The sequence below is a fragment of the Theobroma cacao genome, chromosome 2 (genome assembly GCF_000208745.1).
Source record: "Theobroma cacao cultivar B97-61/B2 chromosome 2, Criollo_cocoa_genome_V2, whole genome shotgun sequence".
Taxonomy (NCBI): domain Eukaryota; kingdom Viridiplantae; phylum Streptophyta; class Magnoliopsida; order Malvales; family Malvaceae; genus Theobroma; species Theobroma cacao.
The window spans coordinates 7,384,117-7,408,433 of NC_030851.1; the positions used below are offsets into that span (position 1 = coordinate 7,384,117).

Consider the following 24,317-nt stretch of genomic DNA (forward strand, 5'->3'; position numbering starts at 1 on the left):
ATCTAATAATCCATAATCCGTACTAGGCTAAGATTCTATTAAGTAACCTATTTATATACAAAGCAAGTAACATATGTTTGAGGAGTGGCTCTAAAGCATTATGTCATTTAGCAATAGTGTAGTCTTAGGATAAAGAAGAAATACAACTTTCCAGGTGTAGCAGCACTTCAAACATACAGAACTCAGAGAGAATAAGCATTTGATCAAACAATAGTAGCCAACTCTGAACTCCAATTCAACAGGCACAAAGTCTCTTAACAAGTGGGAATACATGCAATGCTCAAAACATCAATCATAAGCTATAATGCTGACGGAAAAAGTGTGCCTCAGTTAGAGATGAAGGACTCATAATATTGCATTGCTAAACAAAGATTACAAGACAATGTTACAATAAAAACAAAAGCCAATTCAAACTCATTCAAGATGAAACCGCACATCTTTTAAGCAATAAGAAATCCACAAGCGTCAAGACCTTACAAATGATATAAACTCACTAAACATAATTCAGAAGAAAAAAAACAAAAACATAAAGAGGGGGGATAATGAATACAATTCTAAGGATAATAAATAAACTAAAAGTAAAATTGATTTTCCACATAGTATAAATAATCCTACACAAAGATACCTAAGCTCAACTATACACATCCATTACCTTCACAAGCAAAACATTAAAATCACTTGGAAACCAAAAGGATTTCTGGCTTCTTAGCCTTGCTAGGAGTGTTAGCGTTCGAAGAAGTGTTAGCTGCAGCCGCAGCAGCTGCCTTTGCAGCTGCTCTTGCACTCTTATCAAGCCTAATCAGACTCTGCAACGCCAAGATCGCCTGTGGCGCCAAATCATGAGACGCCCTCGCGTATAAACACCTAATCGCAACCGAGGCAGCGTCCTTTACATCTTGGGAATTCGAAGGACCAAACAAACAATGCCCTAGAATTGTCACCACCGGCCTTAAAAGTTCCCAAGGTAACGGGATCCTCACTCCCTTTTTCTCCAAATTCTCCGCATCTTCTTTATTTATGCCCAAATTGTCCATCTCCACCACCACATCCTTAATCACATCATCCTCATCGTCCACGTCATCGTCGTCACGATTCCTCGTTCCGTTACTAAACCTCGAATCCTCCCTAAAAAAGCGGTCATGTCCGTTACTGTTCCCATTCCCGTTTTCGTTGTGATCATGATCATCAGCGTCAAACTTCGTTCTGCAAGGACAATCTTGCCCCGCCCAAGCGGCGGCGAATTTGCAAAACTCGAGCTTAGACCAAGCCGGCATTTGAGAAACTTGCTTGTAATAGCAATCAAGCGCGGTTCCAACGATGATGGCTCGCTTAGTTGACTTAACGGCTAAATGTGGCTCGAGCGGAGGTGATAAGACGCCGACGGATTGTCTAGATCTGTCATTAACGGGCTTGTTACGAGGAGTGTGGTAAAGAGAAGGTTGAGAGAGGTCAGGAATTTGGACGAGTAGCGGTTTGCCGGAGCGGGATTTGGCTTCGGAGGAGTACACAGCGAGGAGAACGGCTTCGAAGCCTGCGAGGGAAGGGAGGGAAGAAGAATCCGAGGAGTGGATGCGGGAAAGGTAGATGCCGGAGAGGAGAGGGAGGAAAGAGAGGACGAGGAGGCGGAGATGAGGATCGGAGGATTGGAAAGTTTCATAGAGCCATTGGCAGAGAGGGTCAGAGCCGGAGCCGGAGGAAGGAGAAGAAAGGGCAGAGGATATTAGCGAGTAAGCGGCGGGAGAGGAGAGGAGAGAGAAAGCGGGGCGGTCAGAGTCGGCTAAGGAGGAAAGGGTGAGTCCATCCGATGGGAGGAGAGAGGAGAGGGAAAGGATGCGAGAACGCTGTTTGGAGACAGATTCCCACCAGGAGTGCATCGGATCGTTGTCGGTGGTGGTGGAGGGAGGAGGGTGGTGCGCGGTGGAGGATGAGGTGGAGGAGGAGGAGGAGGGGGAATTCGTGGAAGGGTTATGGGGGAAGTCCATGGCGGAGATGGTGGTGGTTTGACTGGAGTGAGATTTTGGGGGGGATTAGCTAGATTTGGGGATTTGGGAACCCGGTAACGTCGGGTCTGGGCTGGGGTTGGCTGCCTGCCTGCCTACACTGTGTTTGTGAAGCTGACATCCTTTTTCTCTACATAGTCCCTAAAATGAAACGTTCCCTTTGCGAATTAGCTTTGTGCCTTTGTCGATGGAAACAATATTTGCCCGCAATTTCGAAAAGGGTTCTCAAAAGGAATATCTTTTATTTGGAGATATATTATTATTAAAATAAATATTCAAATGCATGTCCAAATAATTTGCAACAGTTCTAAAAATTAAATATTTTTTCTCCTAAGAGATAACTAAGAAAAAAAAGATAATAATTGAATTAAATGTAAATTGTTTCCATAGTTATTTTGTAGATTAACCCAACTTGATAATGGCTAGTAACATACCAAATTGCCATCCTACATTAACTAATCCCAATAGTTTAGGCCTGCACCTAAAACATAATTGCCAACTAATCACACAATTAAACCAAAATGAAATTGAGACATAATGAAAGCATGCACTTGATAGAATCCATTGTTTATCTTTTCATGTCAACCAAAATTTAGAAATAAATCAATTTATAAAGCATGAAAATTGGACCATTAATATAAAACAGTCAACAAATAATAGTAATAAAACTCTACAAGTTATGAAAATTCTTCAAAATTTTCCAAAATGTAATTATATTTACAATATCTTTCATAATACAATATACCAAACATTTTCGTACACCTTTTTATTTTTCCCTTTTCTTTATGATAAAGTTTGGTAGGAGATGATTAATTCAAAATTCATAATGATCTACACATGGTGATTAGATCACCGTATTTGATAAGAAACTTAGTTACTTTACACATAAGTGATCTAATATTATTAAGAGTGATTAGATCAATCTCTTAGAGATGATCTAAATCTTATCCAAAATAGTGGGGAATTTTTATTACCAAATTGAAGTGATTAAACTTAACTATAAACAATTTTTCTTTTGAAATAGAACTATATACAATTTTAGCCTTGTAATGTGTAAATAAAAACTTGTTTTCCTCCCAAAATTGCACTTATGACTATTATAAATTTTTACTTTTTCATAATATATTTGTTGTACCAAACTCAAAAATAAAATGTGTGAGTGTGTTTTTTTACTTTGTTTTATTTGTTATATATATAATAATATAATTTCTTGTTTTCTTTCTGTTATAATTTTTGATAAACTAATTTTCATTTTCTCATTAAGATCTTTACAAGTAATTTTTATTGTAAAATTTAGTTTATCTCTGAATAAATATAATTTTTTATATTTGTCAATTTAATAATATAGTTATATTTTATGAAATAAATAAAACATTAATTTTTGTACAAATTATTATTATCAAAATTATTAATCTTTTTAATTACTCCAACATAATTATTCTGCTATTTGAAACAACCTCGCATTTGATTTCCAGTGTTGACAATCATAATGATTTTTAGCAATCCAAGGCCTAAATCCTTCATAGGATGCCGCCAATGATCCCAAAGAAGAAATTTCCCATTGAATTTAGTAAGTCATTTGCCTCCATCGAATATGGTAATTGTTTAATAACCAGATCATTCCTGGAGTTTCAATTGTTGCTATTAAGAATGTGGCAATAAAATGAGAATTTTCTTTCCTGGGCACTTCCCTGATAGACCAATTATGCCAGGTGTCCTCATGATACCCTTTGATTATTAATAAATTGTCTCTGTGCTAGTTGAGTATGAGGACCTGGTAGCCGTTGCTCACTCACTCTCTCCATATTCCCCTTTTGAAATGGAATGAGGAGGAGTGGTGTTGTGGCCATTCAAACCCCTTGTTGTGTCGTTCCCTTGGTTTAACTCAACCATAGACAGAAAGATGGGTTGGCTTTTAGTTTATCTTGGTAAAGTTGGATGAATGGATATCATTAGAAAACAGATTTTAAAGTGCTTTTCTGCTTGTGTCATTACATTTTATCAACTATCTGATTCTTTCTGTGGGAAATAAACTAACTACTATCACTCAGCTTTCTTGATGATTTCTTAATGGTTCAACTGCAAGTGAAAATCTGCAAATGCAACCTTGGATTTGGCATTTTCAGAACAAGTTAACCATCCTATTTGTTTTCCCATAAGTATTACTAGTCCTGCTGATGCTTTTGGCTTTTATCAACTTAGCCTTTATTATTTGAGAGTTTCCATGGAATGAACTATGCAGAATTTGGAACTAGTGGCTCCAGGAGCCGTTAGGCATTAGTTACTGATAAAACATCAGTAGAATCTTGTGTGTAATCAATGAGATTAGACATTTTCAGAAGTAATCAGTATTTAAACATATTAAAGACTTATAGTTTGTATGAGCCGACTCAGTCATAAGAAATAATTTTGAACTATTAGGGGAACTCATCAACTCAACGTTCGAACAATAACATTTCCATTTTTCTTGCGAGACTGTCCTTCCTCTAAAACATAACTCAATTATCTACACCAGCATGACATTCATTTCTTTACAAGCCAAGAGCACCAAGGGGTGTCTTTCCTTGGCCAGCCTCAAAGTAGAAAATCAACATGGCCAACATGGCAATTCTAGCGTGCTTAATCTCAGCGAGCTTGAGTCTCTCGAGCTTGTCATAATCAGGGATGTAGACACCATTCTGGATGGTTCCTGCAAGGCCTAATGGGTCAAAGAACTTGCCTCCAGGGTAGCCCTGCTCCCCTGTGGCGTTGGCGAAGTTCTCAGCGGTCTTGGACCATGGAGTGGCCCATTCCACAGATTGAGATTGTGGGTTGAAGAAGTCTACCCAGCGCTTGCTTTCCACCCAACCCATAAGGATTAGCTGGGTACCCAGGAGTGAGCCGAAGGAGAAAGGGGCTATTGCACCTGGATCAGCTCCGGCCTCGAACCATGGAACACCACTCCACGCCTGACCTACGAAAATGCCGACAACAGCGGTCATGGCCCAGCGCCCGTGAATCAGCTCAGCTTCTCTGTACCATCTGAGGAATGCTGGGTCCTTGCCTAGACCAAGGGGGTCAAATCCATAGTCTCCAGGAAGGCTGCAGTTTAAAATGGAGCAAAATTAAGAGCAAAATAGAATTACCGAAACAAGGAAAAAGGGAGGTTAACGAAGAGGGAACGCATACGATCCATCAAGCCATTCAGGGTTAATGAAGTTGCCACCACCTCTAACACCCGGGATCCAAGACTTTTTAGGTGCAGCAGCAGCTACAACTACCAACTTCCTAGTTCCAGAAGCAGGGGTTGCCACTCTAGCACCCAACAGGGCCTGGCTCCTCTTTCCTCCACAAAGAAATGGAGACCCCAACCCGTTTATCACAGTCCCAGATGTTGCAGCCATATGTTTTTTTCTTCGCTCTAACTCTTCCTCTCCCTCTCCCTAGGATCGAACTATGAGAGTGTGGTGCTCGAGCTTCTGGTGCAAATGGGGACTTGGTCAGTTTTTGTTTTTGATCAGTATGTGACATGAGAGAATCAACGGAAGGATTTGTAGAGAGCCATGTAGGATAATGAAATCTAGAGAGGATATCTAAGCAAGCAACGAGGATAGATTTCGGACCAATGGGGAGTTCATGTCCATCCACATCTCCACGTTGCTCCCAACCACGTGGACCTTTTATTTGCCTCTATTTTTTGGTTCTTTGTACAGCCCACCAATATCTTAGTTATCCAAGGATATGCTTTATGCTTCCGGGATGTGGATCCTGTTTTATGCTTCTGATGCCCTTCACCTTACCATTAACCATAACTCACTACCCGGTTTTCCTCTACTTTTTTTGCTTGTTTGAGTTCAGGAAGTGTTTAGGCTTTCCTTTGGGTTCTTGCCATTATAAATTGCAACTTGACTACTATTCTAAAATATCTTTCTCATTGGGCTGGGTTTTTTCAATGTGTAAGGTAGAACAAACCATATTATTTCACATTTTTCATTTCATAATTCGCGGGACAAGAACCACTGAAAGTTTATTTATGTTCGTTTAAGAGTGGAATCAGCCTTCAACTCAAGGGCATTGTTCTATGGGTTATAACAATGGCAACGAAAAACCTTTGATTATAGCAACAAGGAAGCTGACAAAAGTAGTCTCTTGTTCTTGGCTTAGAATTATTAATAAGTGTTAAGGTTTAGCCTTGAGAGGATTGGAGTTTCGTCAACTACCACAATTGAGGGGCTATGAAGGCCGCCGAGGATAAATGTTGCCATGAATTGGAGTTTCTTTCATTGAACAGTTGCCTATGAATTCTCCGGACAATAAAAATTGCCTATGCTTTTGCAGTTGATACCACTCCAAGTCTCCGACAACTAAACTAAATTGAATGTAAGGTTGAGTGCTGAAGGAACCTCCAACTGTTGATTTTGATGCATATGCTAAAATCAATTCACTTGGAATCAAAACTGGGTGATTGATTTGATGAAAATAGCTGGTAATCAGTCCAAAGAATTCCTATTCAAAGGTGCCAATCCAGCGGCTCTCATTCAATTGACTCCGGTCCTCTACCATTTCAGCTGCCAAAAAAAAATCAACCCCAATTGGAAAATCTTTTAGAAAAATTCAAATTTGATTCGTCCAAATTCAAATTGATAAAAAATAAAAAAAAGAATTGAGTGCGGAACAACTTGAATTCTAAATTATATAATTTTAGAAAACTTTTTAAACTCAAAATAATTAAAATTTAAAGTAATTCAAACTTAAAATAATTTCAATCCAAAAATATGTTAAATTAATTATAATTTACCTAAAATCTTAAAAAATTTAAAATTAATTTAATCTTGAAACAATTCAAATTAAAATTTATCAATTTGTCACCTCTATTGAGAAACCTTCGCTCTATGGCATGAGCTATAGCGTATACTTGTTTCATAATAAAATGAAATTTATATTAATGCATTGATAATATATAATTTTTATGCACTGTCAACAAATCTCAAAAATACCATTTCATTAATGAAAAAATAAAAAATTTATAAATACTTAAAATTATATATTAATAACTTTCTTTCTAAAACTCTCTTTCAAATTCTCATTTTTATACACATATATATTTATATATTGGCATATAGAGAGAGAACGGTGTAAGAAAAATATTTTTATGGAATATTTATTTTTAAAAATTTATAACTTTGTGGGTAATATTGTAAAATAAGAAACCTTAAAACCATCTGCCCCATCTCGCCATACACAAGCATGTTTTGCATCAGAATTGTGGGCAAAAATCGATGCCTGAGATTTCATATCTATAAAATGAAAACAAAATTTGTTAAATAATACAGCTTTTTTATTTTTAACTACAGTTTTCTTTCTTTTGACACGTGTTAGACATAAACTGTAGATTTGAACCTTGTCTACCTACAGCCGATCCCCGCCTATAATTTCCTTATCTCCAAAAACGGATGAATTCCCCACACTTCACTCCTAAAACGAGCATGGCCATTCTCTTCCTCTTCCTTCGCCAACAATCACGACTTCCTACTAAAATGGGTGTGTAGTTTGGCTATGGCTGCTGATCTCTTCTTCGCCTCTCTCGAAGCTTGCTCCTTGAGCTTCCCCTGCTGCAACCAACCACTCTTCTGGCCCTTCCGCCTCCCTCCATTGCCTTTTCACACGCTTCGCCTCTCCGCTGCCAAGCCTAAACTCGGTCACCTGTTCGTTTCCAGATGCTCGAATTCCTATTCGGATTCCGTTCCTGGAGATTTCGATATCCTTTCCGTAACCGGTACGCCGTTCAAAACTCATGATTCCTTCTGTTTTTGGTTACTTTAGAATGATCGGATTCACTGTTTGTTCAACTCTTGTGAATAACAAAATCCATGAATGGAATGCATAACTTTATTTTTATATTTTATTCCTTTCTTATTTGTAATCAAATATATGACTTTTGCTTTTTAGCAACTTTCAGAAAACAACTAGGGAGAGTTTCAACTAAAAGAAGCCTAAATAAATATATGGGTGTTGCTCTTGTTTTCGCTTATAATTTTGAGCATTGGTGAAATGGGCAGAGTGCTCTGATGGCAGCATCATCTTCCGGTTCGGAAATGCGAGCGAAATGGCAATAAATAAAGCGGAACAATCTCAATCAACCAATGAAAGTGGTGGGAAAGATTTGGACAAACAAGTCATGAGCAGTAGTAATGTAGTTGATGTTTCTGATGGAGAGCCTGAAGTAGGAGAGTCTGTCAGCAAGAAAGTTGGTCGTAACTTAAAAGTTAAATCTCAACCAAAGAAAAAACCAAGACGTAATACAGCCAGAGTAGTTGAAGTTGTTAAAGAGAAAGCTGCCTCTGTTATCGGTAATGACACAGAGATTGAGAAAAGTTCGGTTGATTCTTCCAAGCATATACATCCAAAAGAGGGTTCTATTGAGCTTGATAATGTTGCAAAAGTAGAAAATAGTAGTGTCCCTGAGGGAATTGGTGAGAGTATTAGTAAAACTGAGGGTACTACTTTGAATACGGTGTCAAACATGGATGTAGTTCCTGTTGTAGAAAAGGTTTCTCTCCCATTGGCAGCATCTGCTGTTGAAAGTGAAATTACTACTCAATTAGCTCCTTCAGAGTCCGATTCTAAAATTGAAGTGCCTCATGGTGTTAAGTTCCAGGAAGAAAATACTGATGCTTTTGAGGAAAATGGTGAGAATGTTGTTAAAATTGAGGGCACTACCTTGAATATGGTGTCGAAGATGGATTTAGCTCCTGATGTAGAAAAGGTTTCTCCTCCAAGGGCAGCTTCTGCTGTTGAAAGTGAAATTACTACTCAATTATATTCTTCAGAGTCCAGTTCTAAAATTGAAGTTCCCCATGGTATTAAGTTCCAGGAAGAAAATAGTGGTGCTTCTGAGGGAAATGGTGAGAATGTTAATAAAATCGAGGGCACTACTTTGAATATGGTGTCAAAGATGGATCTAGTTCCTGATGTAGAAAATGTTTCTCCTCCATTGGCAGCTTCTGCTGTTGAAAGTGAAATTACTACTCAATTAGCTTCTTCAGAGTCCAGTTCTACAATTGAAGTGCCCCATGGTCTTAAGTCCCATGAAGAAAATAGTGGTGCTTCTGAGGGAAATGGTGAGAATGTTGGTAAATTTGAGGGTACTTCTTTGAATATGGTGTCAAAGATGGATTTAGTTCCTGACGTAGAAAAGGTTTCTCCTCCATTGGCAGCTTCTGCTGTCGAAAGTGCAATTACATCTCAATTAGCTTCTTTGGAGTCCGCTTCTGAAAGTGAAGTGCCTCACGGTGTTAAGTTCCAGGAAGAAAATGCTGGTACTCCTAACGGAAATCTTGAAAGTACTGTTAAGATTGGGGGTACTACTTTGAATACAGAGTCAAAGATGGATTTAGCAATGAAAGAGGTTTGTGCTGAAGTGGCAGCTTCTGAAAATAATATTGAAAGTGAAGCTACAACTCAATCTACTTCTTTAGGGACCTGCTCCAAAATGGATGTACCTCACAGTTTTAAGTTCCAGGAAAGTGGCAAGGATGATGCTGGTGAAAGAGTTGCAAATCTACCTATGCCTTCCATAGAACATAGTGAGGAACATAACATGAATGCATCAAAAAAGTTAGTGATGGTAGATGGTGAAGATAAGCTAAACTCCACTTTGTCTGAGGTTGAGTCAATTCTCAATGAGACAACAGTCCATAAGACAGTGGAAGAATCTGTTGATAACGACATAATTAAGAGCTCAAAAATGGTTAGTTTTCTATTTTTGTTTGTTTTTGCAGCTACCACATCTTTCTTTTGGGTATCTATATTCAAATATAGACATCCCAGACAACATTATATTCAATGTAATACTATAATTTTTTTATGAAACTGATAATGAGGTTATTGTGATAGTCCATACTCCAAAATTTCTCTTTTGCTCATATGTGATTAGTTGTAGCACTCTCACATTGTATCTTCCTATAATTTATCTTTTCTCTTATCCATAATTTATGTCAAGTATTTAAGTATTCAAACATAAAGTATGAGATCTAAGAAAGATAAATATTAATAACCCGGTAGCATTAATCTAAATATTCTAAGAGAAGTGCTGTAATCTCTGCAAAGAAATAGAAATGGATTTAAGTATGACCATCTAAAGATGAATTACAATCCAAGGCTTTAGGAATGTTCTGGGTTTGATTTTCTGGCTATATGTCTTTTAAGTTGTGGAAGATTAATGACAATATGCTGGTAACATAGTATGTATTCTTCAGATTGTTAAGTTTTATTAAGTTGAAGAAATCTAGAACTAGCTTAAAGAATATTGATGGGGCTTAAATATGATGCCCTTCCTAATTTTCAAATGCTGCCTCCCTGTGCATATGAGCGCTTATTATCTGTAAGATATTTTGTTTTGAAGCCTAATGCATTATCATCACGGAGAATTCCCCTATTATACCACCTGGATTTATTTTGTTAATTAATTGTTCTATCAAATTAAAGGATCTAGAGTTCTTTGTATCTGTGTTGTTTGTAGTCAGATGAGGGTGTACCTTTATCAAGTTTCAAAGAAGAGATAACTGAAGGTGGCGCAAGAAGTGGTAATGAAGTCAGGGTGCCAATGCTTAAAGGAGTAGAAATACAGTCAGGTGGCACAATTTTGGAAAGGTACACTGCCTGTTGCCTTAATGAAATATTGATACATGAGCAACAAGTTTACCATCTCCCTTAGATTACCATACTTTGTGCAAAGAGGTTTCTGTCTGTTGCATAGATCACTGCATTGCTTATTCTCATTAATAAGAATTCTTATTCAACAAATTTATATGAAAGGTGAAGTGGCTGGCCAAAAGTTTTGTTCTTCTATTGTCTTTTGGCCCCATTGGTGTTGTGTTCATTATGATTTCTTTCTAGAATAGGTGATTGATCCTTCACAGTCTTGTGGAAAATGTGAGGAAACAACAATCATTATTTTCCCTGCCCCTTTTTTTGGGAGGGTAGAGGGGGGAGGGACTGGCAAACCATATAAAGTAGTTGCTAACATAACATATCAAAGATGATAAGCAGGACAAGTATCTGGGTTATTTTTGGAGGAGTTCTCTTCCATTGTTATGTTTGCTTATGTAAATGTATGCAAACAGGGAGGAAATTGCAACAGCAGGATTTTTCTTATTCTCTGGTGCTGCTCTATCGCCAAATCCCACTAAGGTACTTCATGATGGCCATAAAATTTACCTTCTCTATTATTTGTTTTGATTTGCCAGAAAAGTTGTTTTTTCATGCAATCTTTTGGGAATTATTCTTAAATTGAATAAAAGCAAAATCAAACTTCTCTGTTACTTAAATTTACCATCAGGTTTTGTCTAGTTTGACATTTTAATATTATTGATCCATATAATTCCTAGAAATGCATCTCTCCCACATTACTGAGAGTTACTTTTTCTTAATGTTGGATGTACCAATGCTTCCTTCAAAAAATTTAATTTTGAAAGCTGTCAGTAGCTTGAACACTTTGATTCATGATATACTTGAGTTTGAGAATTCTGTGTGAGTAATTCGAAAAGCAATAATTCCAGGCCTTCGCAGGTGGAGAGGATGCTTATTTTATAGCTTGCCAGAAATGGCTTGGTGTTGCTGATGGAGTTGGTCAGTGGTCATTTGAAGGTATTATTGTTTTAGTTTTCCCCTCTTTTGTTCTCACCATAGCCGAGTCTTTGTATAGCATGAGTTTATGTTGCCTTTTTGTCCTTGTATTTGCAAACTAGGACAGAATTGCTTCAATACATACCAAATTTACATTCCCTTTAGAAACTTTGCAGATATATATTGTACCAATTGTTGAATCTCTGGCAGCATACTTATAAATAGAATAAATGTCATCATAGGTTTTGCCACATCTGGGCTGAATTATTTGTTTGATATTTTATTCTTCAGGGATTAGTGTTGGATTACATGCAAAAGAACTTATGGAAAACTGTGAAAAAATCGTGTCTGATAGAAATGGAGTTCCAATAACTGACCCAGTAGAGGTCCTTAACAGAGGTGCTGCAAATACTCAATCTTGTGGTTCATCTACCGCTTTGGTTGCTTACTTTGATGATCAGGTATGTTGTCATTTAACTTGAGATGCTTTTCTTCTATGCAAATTGCCTAAAGGTGCCCCTTTTTTTATACTTTCTCAGTTACTATAGGAGAACATACAACAGAATCCCAATCAAACTAAGTCTCACAGACCAACCAACACAATAACCTCCAAATTCAACCAAATCTGGGATTTATAAATGAGCCTTGAGTCAAGAAACTTGAGAAAACCTAATATACTTCACTATAGGCATTGTAACTTAATGAATATAGAAATAGACTCATCATTTGATAAATCTCGATTGCTCTAGATCTTGAATAAGCCCCATAATTTTCTATAAATTTTCTTTTCCCTGAACTTCTTGTAGTCTGCATGAAGTGCAAGGCTAGCCGGTTAACAAACATTTGAATTCTTTTTGGGAGTCTTATATCTATGTATGATGATTTCTTCATCAGATAGCTTCCTGGAATTAATAATATATTATAAAATAATAATCTAAAATAAAAATCGTCATGCTTTCTTTTCAATTGTCGAACAAACAGATAGGGTCTGCACTAGTGAGATTGAAACAAAGAGTTGCTTGTATTAGGGTTGGATCTAATGGCAACATACTTCCACAAGTTTATAATGCTCACCCATACATTGTATACATTTAATATTTTGCTTATATTATGTGTAATTTTGTATGAATAAGAGAGTCACTTAATCACTTAAATGTAAATATAACCAAATGAATAAAAGTTCTGTTCACCAAAATATGCATGGACCGAGGTTTAATGCTGACTGTTGGGAAGTCAAATTTATTTTTCCCGGACAAATAGATTGTATTTTCCCAATGATTTAATGGCGCGGTTTTTATCAAGGGAAAAAAAGAGCTGAAAATGTACTTGGTTCTCCCTTTTGCGACTCATGCTTTGAAAGCAATACCTCTGTGTTGACAATTTGAATCTACAGGCTCTCCATGTGGCCTATATTGGTGATTCAGGCTTTATAATTATAAGAAACGGCGCTGTATTTAAGAGGTCTTCTCCGATGGTTTATGAGTTCAATTTTCCCTTACAGATTAAAAGAGGAGACAATCCCTCTGACTTTGTGGAGGTATGATGGTTTGAATTACATTTCTAATACATACTTATAACTTCTTTATTATTCCATTTCTAAACCCTAGACCCTGATCTTTGAAATGCTGATTTGAACAACACCACATCCTATCAAACATCTGTTGAATTTCATTTATGTTACAAAGTGGAAGGTTAAAGGTTTGCCTTCCCTCCACCCCCCACCCCCCCTTCCCCCCTCCTCTTAAAATGAAAAAAAATGGTTCAATCTGTGACACAATGGCTGCTGGTTTCTTCCAGGTTTACAGAATTGATTTGAATGAAGGTGATGTAATTGTCACTGCAACTGATGGACTTTTTGATAATTTATTTGAGCAAGATATAACTTCAATTGTCGTCAAATCATTGCAAGAGAGTTTGAGGCCTCAGGTGCTTATCAGTGTTGTTACATTTCCATTTCTTTTCCCAAATAGTGAAATGCAATATGTTATGTGCTTGATATGATAAAATCCGGTGTTATGCACATAGTAATCCTACATTTCTTTCATGGCTTGCACTAGATTTGAGCAGCAAATTCAAAATGGTTGTTGCAACAATGAGCTTTCCTTTTTGACTATGGTCCACCCAAAATATTGCTGTATAACATCAACTAATTGACTATTAAAGTAAAATTCTGGTCTCAATCCCAAACAATTACAGCTAATTAGTTTTCTAATAAAAGCTGGTGTTTTTTTTTTTTATGATAATAAAAGCTGGTGTTTTAATCTTTGTAAAACTCACTGTCTTTATAGATGCCTTTTCTTTGGGTGTAAGTGCATTTGTATTGCAGGAAATAGCAAAACTCTTGGCAACCAGAGCGCAAGAGCTTGGTCAGCTATCATCTGTTAGGAGTCCATTTGCAGATGAAGCTCAGGCAGCTGGATATGTGGGATATAGGGGTGGCAAGCTAGATGACGTGACTGTTATTGTGTCATTGGTGAAAAGGCGATTCAGCAACCATGTACAGTAAGTTTGGTCTCTTTGCCCCGGTTTAAATTTGAGCTGTATCATGTGGGAATTTACATATGTATAATAGCCAGTCATTTAAGATGAGTTATAAAATCATTATAAAGAAATATGGCTGACTGTTGCCAGCCTAAGGTTTTCAAAAGCGAACCCTTATTTGCCCATTAAGGATTCTATCTTGCCATTCTTGTGATTCCTGTTAATTTAATAAATTTATCAGAAGATCATTGACCTCATTCTTAGGGGGAAAGTATCTTCATATAGTAGCAGTGTTAACTATTTTTGGTTCATTTATCATTACATGTCATGGTGAGACAGCAGTACAAGTTCTTCAGTTAAACCATGTTTAATTTATCAAGATGTTTTAATTCATAGCAAACCTGTGGGATTGTCCACTCCATATTAGTTAGACTTGGATATTGGTGTAGTTATTGTAGCAGTTTGGGTCTCAAAGGGTTAATTTGGTGATTCAGTGGCCTTGACAAATTATTTGAATTTGAATCATGCTTGAAGTTGTGTATCTGAGCTTGACTGAAAACATAAAACACACCGGGCAGGTGCTGAAGCTCATTGAGTTGAGGTTTGAAGTAAGAGTTAAAATTTCAGGCCAGCAGAGAGGCACTATTTTCTTCTTTTGGTTAAATAGTTATGAAGATTTTCTTTTATGAAATGCTGTACTACAGGTCATTTCCTCGTGATGATAGTCCCTCTGGCTATGGAAGGAGATTGCTTTTTGCGCAGATGAATTACAATTGTGAATACGCTATTAATTATCTTCTCTTTTGAGTGAATTTCTCATATACTGCCATCATCTCTGGTCTCTCAATAGATCCACAACTTCTCTGCCTGAAGTAACGACAAGCAGGATCCAGCAGCTCTATCTCACCAACAACTAGCAAACTATTAGATAATAAACAACCTTTCCTGCACATGCATTGCCTTGTACCAAATGTGTTTTGTTACACAAGACATCCATGCATGTCGGTGTGCCATCAATGTGGGTCTTCTGAAGTGATTGGCTCATGTTTTTGCAATTTACCAAATGGAGTTAATCATATTGTTAGGGATAAGGTCCTTACGCATCCTTCATTTCTTTCTAGTTGCTTTCTTGTCGAAGGAGCTAAGATAGCCATTCCTACGGGGCATGGACCGGTCTGAATTAATGTCGTTACTAGCTGTTTGCTAACACAATTATTGAACTTTGGTGCCGCTGCACTAAAGGGGTTGAGCACAACTCCTGTTACCCTGGCACCTTCAACCAGTGCATCGTAACCATTGAAATACAGGCATATGGCGACTAACTGCATCTCTAGAACCGAAAGGCAGATATTTTAAGCTGATAGCACAGGTTTGTATTTAAGCAAGTTGGATAGAGCTTGCTGCGCGGCCAATCACATTGGAAAATAAGTTGTTTATCAGAAGTGATGTAAGATACTTATCGGAAGCCGCATAAATCTTGGTCTGAGTTACTTTGCAACTTCTTACAGTTTAATCATATTGGGGTCATCCAGAATCCTTTGATGACCCTTTTTGCTTGCAGAAACAATGATGATATGATCATGAATTCGTGGTATATTTCAGCAGGAAATTTGTTCGGGTTGAAATAGCAAACAATAACCAGATTCAGGGACAAAGCTGATTTGAGCTATTTTCCCTTTAGCCAAATTGAGAACACATATCATTAGAGTTCTTAGACTATTCAATTATTTTTGTACTTAATCGAAGAACCTATTTTCCTTCAAAGCACACAATCGGAATTAGATTACAAAGTCATTATCAACTTATTATCATCCAAGATCCTAAATTGAAGTCTTTGAATATAAGTAATCACGAATAAGGATTGATTCATAATCTGTCAAACTAGAAACTTGAAAAATAGATATTGACATGTCGAGGCAAAGCAAGAAATAGTTAAGAGGAAGCGTTATAAAATCTTGGGTGCAGGAATAAAAGTTGGCATTGAGCCTTCGACTCCACTAGTGAAAGTTCAATCTGGTATCGAATTCCTTGCCTTGTGGTTAAATTATTGGGCACGATTCCACAATTCGGGATTACTCCCTACCAAGAGTTCTTTCCCCACCTCCTCTTTGGCTATCAAGTTGCAGAACCAATTGGAAAATTAGGTTCCTCCATGGTTTCTCACTCCTTTCCTTTTATAATCTGATCCCAAAAAGAAGGAAAGATTTCCACCAACTTTCTGTTACAGGGCATTGGTCACTTTGTGAAACTGACTTACATTACATCTTCTCCTTTCAAGGAACAAGTTTTAAGTTGGAATGATTCAAATTCTAAGAAATATGTATCCTCCATTATTGTTGGATGGAACACTAATATTGGTTATAGAAAAAATAAAGAAGAATACGCTGTGAGCTAAAGCCGTACACCCCACCACCCAACAAAGCCTAATTTGGTGGATGAATGGGGGGCTTATAAATGATGTTTCCCAGCCAAAATTATAACAATGGTGGAGGGGAAGCATCGACAAAATTTCAAAACTCAACTGGCTTGAAGACAACTTGTATGATTTGTTTGACTAATATGATAATATCCCACCATTACTTGAAATAAATCCACCACTTTTTGCAAGTGAAAAATTGTTCTTCTTTTTCCTTTTACCCCTAAAACATGGACATTCTCAAAGAAAATCGATTCCCCGCTGCTTTAAAACAAAGTCCATTGTACGTACTAAATAAAGAGGCCAGTCTTTTTCCTTGGTTTGGGTCCCCCTTAAACATGCCATCCCAAGCATCTGGAATCATATCTTCTGGTTGGCATGCATGCCACAGGCGGAAAGAGAAAGCTTTGTTTCATCATACTGCAACAAGAAAAGCATTTCCATTGCCAAAAGTCCCAAGAGAATATGTGGAGATCAGTGAGATAAAGCAGAATGAGTTTCTTTGTTGTTTTTAATTTTTCTTTGTTAATTTACAGTTTGTGGAAGAAGGATTTGAACTAAAATCATCATTTAAGAAGTCAAAAGTTCAGTGCCCAATTTGCACTTATCCTATATTATCCTTTTCACTTCCCAACGTAAATCTCTTTGATCAAATTAATATCATAATTACCAAATTTAGGATGTGAAGTTCCAATGGTTGGCTTGGTTTAACATTTGTGTGGCGTTACATCGAGAGAATGAATTAGGTCATAGGTCAACTTCACTTGCAACCGATCACACCAATGATTCACGATGACAATGAATATGAGAGATAGAGCAATTCTAGGAGACCCACAAAGGCAAAAGACTAATGCAACTAATATATATATATATATATATATATATATATATATATATATATATTAATTAATTAANTATATATATATATATATATATATATATATATATATATAGCAGTTATTAAATTAATTACTATAAACGAAAAAGGGGATCACAAAAGTTTTGAAATATTTAATGTAGAAATCAAGATGGCAAGTTGCTGTAATCATGTAAGCCAATGCACAGCTCATTTGGCCTTTTTGGCTTGCGGTTTCCACTCAAAACTTTTCAAACTCCATGCGAAATGCTTTTGGAAATTGGAGAGAGACACCTTGCTGCATGCAATGCTGATGGACCCCATCACATTAATTAAGCAAAGCATCACCAAATGATTCCAACGGCATTTCACAGATGGCAGGGTGACTGTCAAATTTGTTTAAAATTTTAATATTCAACTTTAGTAAAACAGTTGAATCGGGACGGACACAAAGAAGAAGGTCATCACTTTTTAATTTTTAACTATTTTATTATTATAGATATAAAATTTAATATATATATAATATAATTATTTTTATAATTACTTTTTAATCATGATTCATATAAAATTTTAAATTAGTTATTATCTGGTCAACTTGTATATTTTTGTTTCTTTTACATCCAGGATATGAACACATTTTTATTTATTTTACGTGTATATTTGTTTTTTTATTTGTAGATATATTTACTTATAAATCTCGACAACCTAAGATACGTGTTAGAATACCTATGTATTTACCATTTTGATAATGAAGTGTTGCGTCCAAAAGTGAAAATGGGGATAAGCTCTTGCCTTTATTCTTCTTTTCGAGTCAAAATGCTTAGTTTAGAGCTTCAGTTTCGGCATAAATCTGCTGCTGAAACGACAAATAAAGCACATTCAATTCTCAATCCACTAAAAGCTATACTGTCAATATAGAACAAAAGAAAAGAACAAAGGAACTAATTTAATATTAATAAAGATTCCAGAATTTCTTTGTTTTTTTTTTTAGCAATTTTCATGACAAATTGATATCAAAAATTTGGATTAAATGCATCAACATTTAATAAGAACGTCGATAATAACTAGTTCTATAAATTTCTCAATTAAGACTAGTTTCACATAATGATAATGAAGAACAAAAGATCTTTTAACACAACAAAGTTTGATGCGTTCGTTGCTAAGGAAGTAAAAAGGATAATCAGATGGCATAAAGGGTGTTGAATAGGTAGAGCTAGAAGAATTTGAATTTGCATCAAGATAAATATGTTTATTCATGTTATTGATGAGAAATTTGTTATAGAGTTGTAAGTAAAGTTAGAGAAAATTTATTTAACAAAAAGTCTTTCCAACAAGTTCTAATTTAGACAAAAGTTGTATCACTTGAATGTAAAAAGGAGAATAAAAATCATATGAAGCATATGAACAAGTTCGATGAGATTATCGATCAATTGAAAAAAGTTGATATGAAGGTGGAGGAAGAAGATAAGGTACTATTGTTCCTCTAGTCGTTTCCAGACTCCTATGAGGTATGAATCTTTGATTTACAAGGACACAATAACATTGAAGCAAGTACAAGTAATATGAATGTCTTGTGAAGCTTGAAATAACAGTAAAGAAAGGGGTAGAGATTTGATTAACTTGATATTAGTGGTTAGGGTTTAGAAGTACAAGTCAACCCCTAATGGATCTAAAGGTGACAAGTTTAGATTCCTCAAGGTTTAGTGCTTTTGATGAAAAGAGTATGGAAATATTCACTTATTCATAGGAATTGTCTTGCAAAATGAGACGAAAGTATAGTAATGTGTTTTTGTTACCAACGATAATAATTGTGGATATTATTTATGCAATTTTTGAAGGTATGCATGAATATTCTAATGATGGTTGGTATTTAGATTCTGCTTGTTTCACTCATGTATACTCTCAGAATGATTATTTTGATTTGCTTCTAAGAAGGTGATTGAAAATTTTTGGGTGATGAGTCAACTGTCAAGGTCATGGGTCTTGGAGTTGTGAGAATCAAAATATTTGATAGAATTGTATGCTTTTTAAGTGGTGTGGTTTATATTCCAAAAAGATATAAGAATCTAATATCATTGAGTCTATTAAACTTTAAAAGACATGAATTTTCTGTTAATAATGGAGTGGTAAAAGTCACAGAAGACAATATGGTTCTAATGAGGATGAATTTATATAATAGTTTGTATAGTCTAGAATATGAGACTTCAAAGCAACACGAATGGTGCACGTGCGATGGTAGCTATCAAAATAAATTTTATTTTATCAAGGATGTGATGAAAGGTTTTCATAGTGTACATGATAGTGAAAGAACAAAAAAATTGAAATTCATATAATTTTCTATTTGTTTGAATTTTTTAGATTTTATCTTTGTTATTTGTTAGACAATTTTCATTACAATAACAATCTCTTTTGATAGTACTAAAAACAATAAATTACTTGCTGTTAAAAATTCTCAAACCCTCTTTTCTTCATAGATTTGTCCTCGACAGATGTAGTAGTTGTAGTCATTAAATTACTTTATAAATTGGAAGATAAACAAATTTTTTTGTTTGAAAAGTTTATTAAAATAAAAAAGTAAGCAATGGGCAAATGTTATTCCTTTTGACCTTATACTACCAATTTGTACAAAACATTGGTTAGGTGAGGTCACATTGTACTAGGAAAAAGCAAGAAGAAAATGCGGAGGAAATTTTGTTATATGGGTATGCACATGAGTGGTCCAGCACTCAGCACTCAGCACTCAGCACTCAACACTGCCCTATTTGCCACTTCTCACTCCAATGGAAAATGATAGTATCCAATTATCAACACACCTTCTCTAGAATCTTAGTAGCCTAGCATGGCTCCATGTGATGTGAATATTTTGTTTTCATCTCCCTTTTTTTTCTTTTCAAAATTTCAAAATTTTTATTCTTTGCAAAAATATTTCTATCAACTAAAGTAAATTTGAAATTGCTCCTCCCCCTGTCTACATAAATAGGCAATGGAAACTAAATTGTAACAACTCATATTTAGTTTAGTTGTTTACTAATTTTCTTTATCTTTAATGTAATTAAAACCAATTAATCATGCGATAAAAAATTGTTTAATAATTTTTCTTTATTTAAAATTTTTCATGCTTACAAAAGATAAATAATAAAAAGTGATTTGTTTTCAAATTCACCATCTTACCTTATTTTAAAAAATTTACCTATTCAATATTAGTTGTACAACTCTTATTACCATAATAAATTAAATAAAAAACCAAAAAAAATCTCTATCCTTATCAGGTATTTTTACTGAAGACTTTATCATTTCAAAAATATAATGATTTACATTGAAAAAAAACAAAAAATTTCAAAATTCAAAAAAAAAAAAATCTTTTGTATGATAGTAACAGTATGAAAACTTGGATCATGGAACCATGACACGTACACCCCTCCCCTTCTCATTGCACCGACTAGTGTGCCCACATGCCTCTCTCTCTCTTCCCCCAATAAATCCCCCCTACCCCCTCCCTCTACTTTCACTTTAACTACACAGAAAACCTCCCATTTACCCCACTTGAGTACAACCAAAGCCCACTGTGCCTCTCCTCTCCCTCTCTTTTCCCTCTCCCAACAATGGCACCACCAAAATTCTCTCTTGCTTTGACCATTGCCATTCTCTCAGTCTGGGCCGCTTCTGCTGCCCACCACCAAGCGGCGGCGCCGTCACCTTCCTCATCCTCTGTCGACTGCTCGTCTCTGATCTTGAACATGGCGGATTGTTTGTCGTTTGTGTCGAGTGGAAGTGAGGTGTCTAAGCCGGAAGGCTCATGTTGTTCTGGCTTGAAAACTGTGCTGAAAACAGATGCCGAGTGTTTGTGTGAGGCTTTTAAGAGCAGTGCTTCTTTGGGTGTTACTCTGAATGTTACCAAGGCCATGACTTTACCCGCTGTTTGCAAAGTCTCTGCTCCTTCTGCCACCAACTGCGCAAGTGAGTGACTTAGCTTTTCTGTTATTTTCTTTGCTTTTCTTTTTTTTCCAACCCCGTATAGTGTGGTGGCGAATGTGGTTAGTTTTTGTTCAAGAATTTGTTTGGGAAGGGAATTTTCAATTGCATGGGGTTTTTGAGGGGTGTGTTTTGCTGATTGTTTATAACACAAATTGGGGAATCTTCACCACAGTTGTAACCTTTTTGGTTGTCTCGATGGTATATTATATTCACACCTATTAAGAAAGAAAAGTTCCCTGCAGAGCTCCTATTGGTTTATTTGGGTAAAATGTGTCATTTCCATGGGCAAAACCTCTGCTCCCCTGTCATTTTTGGTTGTAAATCTTCCTTTTTGGCAAACGGAAAAGTTGAGTATCATGTGTTATAATTTATTTTTCTAGAATTTTTTGGGAGAAGAAATGAAGCATCCATTTTCATGTCATTCATTAACGAGTAAAATTAAAGAATATATTTTGGGTTTTAGGACTGATGTTTAATAATGTGGGTTTTGTTTTTGGCAGTATCTCTGGCTCCTGCCGGTGCGCCAGGTATGTTCTGATAAATCTGATCCTTATCTGGACAGAGATATCCGGCTGTTGTTTCTCTCTTTGTTTGAATTTTTTACATCATTTTCCTTTTTAATAAATCTCACAGAATGGTAAATCCAACTTCAATCCTAATTCTAAAATAAATCTCTTGTGCAACATTCCCTTCAGAACTAAAACAGTCACCCCTTCAATTTAACAAGCGTATCTTCTCAGGTTTCTTTTGATGGCCCTGGTTTTACTAAAGCATTAAACAAACCTTGTGCCAAATTTGTAGGTGCAACAGCAGGTGCGCCCACCACATTTCAAGGAGCAAATGAGGTAGCTCCGGCGCCAGCTCCCGGTAGCTCAGGCTCTCCGGTGCTTTCTGTTTCAATTGGATCTCTTGTTTTAGGCCTCATATTTATGTTAGTCTCTGGCTACTGAATTAAATGTTAGTGATAACATGAGCGGAGGGAGAGGTATCATATGAGAGACCATTTTGATGTTTAGTTTGTTCTTGGGGATTATCCTCCCTTTTGTCTTCATGTGTGACTGGGGTAGTAGATAGCATTCATTTTGTGGGTTACTGGAAACTTTGTGTGAGCTTTGGACCATCATTAGTTCAATATTTACTAGTATTCTATTTGTTTACCATTTATATTTCTAATTGAATAGGTTTAATTAACAGTACTGTTGGTTAGGGCTTAAAACCAAAATGTTCTGTAACATGAACTCATTGGGTGTTTAAGACTGCAGCAGCAGCAGCATCATTTTCCATATGGGGTTTTCATGTTGGTACAGGTTTTGACTGCTTTTCTTTGTCTACGGGCAATGCTCGAACCTTCCTTTGTGCAAAGAGATTTTGTTGGTTTTTTGGTTGTGAAAAAATTGACGTTCTCAACCCTTCGGCCGCAATCAGAGGAGACTGTGAGATGTTGACAGCCTAAAACAAAACGCTAGCATCTACGGCTTATTCAATGCACCATTGTTGGTGGCGGCGTATTGAAATGACAAGAGGTTTCACCACCTTGGCCCAGTTGCACGAAGCCTTCGATGGGCTGGTAATGGAATTCTGTTCTAACTTACTCTCAAGGAATATTATGCATTTAATTTTTCTAAGAGAAAACATACTAAATGGTGGAATAATAAATGTGGAGTGGCAGTGCCAGTGATCCTCTAACTTGGGACAGGCATCTAAAATAGAGCCTGCATCCTCATGTTCTCATCTAACCTCAAACCAGCCGTTGAATTCTCACGAAGAAGCAGACAGCGAAGCCATTCCTGCCTGCCTGCCATAATTATAATCAATATTCGAATAACCTTGTAAACCACACTAAACTGGCTTTTGGGATTTGGGGATTCGGATACCGGCCAACTCTCGCATGCTTTGACCAGAGTATGATTAGAGGTGGTGGCAAACGGGGTGGATTCATGTAATGAAGGTTCAGTTGTTTTGTATTTGGCTCATTTCTGATTTGGATTAGGGTGATTTTTAGACTGGGTTATCTTGAATAGGGATCGGGTTTGGATGAAGTAATTAAATTTTAGATTTTACAAACAATAATCATTTAATTACAAATTTGATTATTTTAGTGTTTTGATATTATAAGTTATGATAAGTTTAAGTTGAATAAATCTCAAATTTGAGTCATTTTGGGTTAAAATTATTTCTTGCTTAGATCACTTTGAATTTGGATTTTTCAAATTTAGATCTCTTAGTTTTTAATCAAATATTTTTGCATTTGGATTCATTATGTCGTCTCATCTTGTGTACATTCAAAATCTCCTCAGGTTTCTACTGAACTTTAATAGATTATTCTTATATGTTCAAGGCCTCACCTTTCCTGAATAGTATAGGGTAACCTGTTGAGTAAGATGATCATTTGCTATATACAGCCTAGAACCTCCTCCTTAAAGCTCTTTTGGGCTTTGGTCATTCCTTGATGCCCATTTCAATTTAGAGAGTCTTTATACATTCCTGTTTGCGTCTTATTACCATGATACATCGTAACAAAACACACGTGATAGTACTCTCACGAAGGCTTCTATATCATTAGTTAAGAGGCTTCAAGCTGAACCCAAAAGATTTATAACATGAAAAGTGAGTGATAATCCATTTCTATAGGTACAAAAATCGCCTCGTGAATATATCATACATATGATATGGCTAAGATTCCTCAATATCCGTTGGATGAGATTCAAAACACACGCACCCGCCAGATATTATCCTACCACTGATAAAACCTCAGTACTATCATCCTGTCCGTGACCCTAGAATCCCACCATTCCTTGGAAAAAAATTTCATCTGCATCAGTTGGTGATACTGACACTAAAGAAACCGCGCTTCTTACTTGGGTTTCTGTTGATGGAGTGTACGCGGAATGACTAGCTGGGCTCTCGTCGCTGATCCCACGAAGGTTCCTCAAGTCGATATGGATTATTATACATATTAAGAGTATGCAGACTGTACGTACTT

The 24,317-nt window shown here is 36.3% G+C and overlaps 4 protein-coding genes across 9 annotated transcripts; 2 read left to right on the plus strand and 2 right to left on the minus strand.

Annotated features, from left to right (window-relative positions):
- Nucleotides 334-2,208, minus strand: LOC18608324. The gene has a single exon (XM_018116509.1). The coding sequence runs from the start codon at nt 1,980-1,982 to the stop codon at nt 675-677; it is 1,308 nt and encodes a 435-aa protein (XP_017971998.1). The 5' UTR covers nt 1,983-2,208; the 3' UTR covers nt 334-674.
- Nucleotides 4,394-5,571, minus strand: LOC18608325 (chlorophyll a-b binding protein CP24 10A, chloroplastic). Its single transcript, XM_007042949.2, has 2 exons — nt 5,169-5,571; nt 4,394-5,081 (listed from the first exon to the last, which is right to left on the minus strand). Exons 1-2 carry the CDS (start codon nt 5,381-5,383, stop codon nt 4,532-4,534), a joined length of 765 nt encoding a protein of 254 aa, XP_007043011.2. The 5' UTR covers nt 5,384-5,571; the 3' UTR covers nt 4,394-4,531.
- Nucleotides 7,385-15,859, plus strand: LOC18608326 (probable protein phosphatase 2C 62). 5 transcript variants are annotated; one of them, XM_018116159.1, is made up of 10 exons: nt 7,386-7,755; nt 8,039-9,729; nt 10,501-10,631; nt 11,105-11,171; nt 11,540-11,627; nt 11,898-12,067; nt 13,000-13,143; nt 13,404-13,532; nt 13,933-14,108; nt 14,792-14,916. In XM_018116159.1, exons 1-10 carry the CDS (start codon nt 7,536-7,538, stop codon nt 14,892-14,894), a joined length of 2,919 nt encoding a protein of 972 aa, XP_017971648.1. In that variant the 5' UTR covers nt 7,386-7,535; the 3' UTR covers nt 14,895-14,916. The 5 variants fall into 5 exon arrangements, with proteins under 5 accessions (XP_017971650.1, XP_017971648.1, XP_017971649.1 ...); XM_018116160.1 differs by lacking the exon at nt 14,792-14,916 and adding an exon at nt 15,209-15,859 and having other exon boundaries at nt 7,387-7,755; XM_007042950.2 differs by lacking the exon at nt 14,792-14,916 and adding an exon at nt 14,938-15,104 and having other exon boundaries at nt 7,387-7,755.
- Nucleotides 20,830-22,498, plus strand: LOC18608327 (non-specific lipid-transfer protein-like protein At5g64080). Of its 2 annotated transcripts, XM_018116579.1 has the most exons (3): nt 20,830-21,316; nt 21,835-21,861; nt 22,136-22,498. In XM_018116579.1, the coding sequence occupies exons 1-3, from the start codon at nt 20,962-20,964 to the stop codon at nt 22,282-22,284; spliced, it is 531 nt and encodes a 176-aa protein (XP_017972068.1). In that variant the 5' UTR covers nt 20,830-20,961; the 3' UTR covers nt 22,285-22,498. The 2 variants fall into 2 exon arrangements, with proteins under 2 accessions (XP_017972068.1, XP_017972069.1); XM_018116580.1 differs by lacking the exon at nt 21,835-21,861 and having other exon boundaries at nt 20,849-21,316.

Bases quoted from the DNA above. Each gene is read 5' to 3' on its own strand.
- LOC18608326 (XM_018116159.1), top strand. From the start codon at position 7,536: ATGGCTGCTGATCTCTTCTTCGCCTCTCTCGAAGCTTGCTCCTTGAGC. The intron at 11,628-11,897 runs GTATTATTGTTT...TTTATTCTTCAG, and splicing joins TGGTCAGTGGTCATTTGAAG to GGATTAGTGTTGGATTACAT. The intron at 13,533-13,932 runs GTGCTTATCAGT...TTTGTATTGCAG, and splicing joins AAGAGAGTTTGAGGCCTCAG to GAAATAGCAAAACTCTTGGC.
- LOC18608325 (XM_007042949.2), bottom strand. From the start codon at position 5,383: ATGGCTGCAACATCTGGGACTGTGATAAACGGGTTGGGGTCTCCATTT. The intron at 5,082-5,168 runs GTATGCGTTCCC...TTTAAACTGCAG, and splicing joins CCTGAATGGCTTGATGGATC to CCTTCCTGGAGACTATGGAT.
- LOC18608324 (XM_018116509.1), bottom strand. From the start codon at position 1,982: ATGGACTTCCCCCATAACCCTTCCACGAATTCCCCCTCCTCCTCCTCC.
- LOC18608327 (XM_018116579.1), top strand. From the start codon at position 20,962: ATGGCACCACCAAAATTCTCTCTTGCTTTGACCATTGCCATTCTCTCA. The intron at 21,317-21,834 runs GTGAGTGACTTA...TGTTTTTGGCAG, and splicing joins TTCTGCCACCAACTGCGCAA to TATCTCTGGCTCCTGCCGGT. The intron at 21,862-22,135 runs GTATGTTCTGAT...CCAAATTTGTAG, and splicing joins GGCTCCTGCCGGTGCGCCAG to GTGCAACAGCAGGTGCGCCC.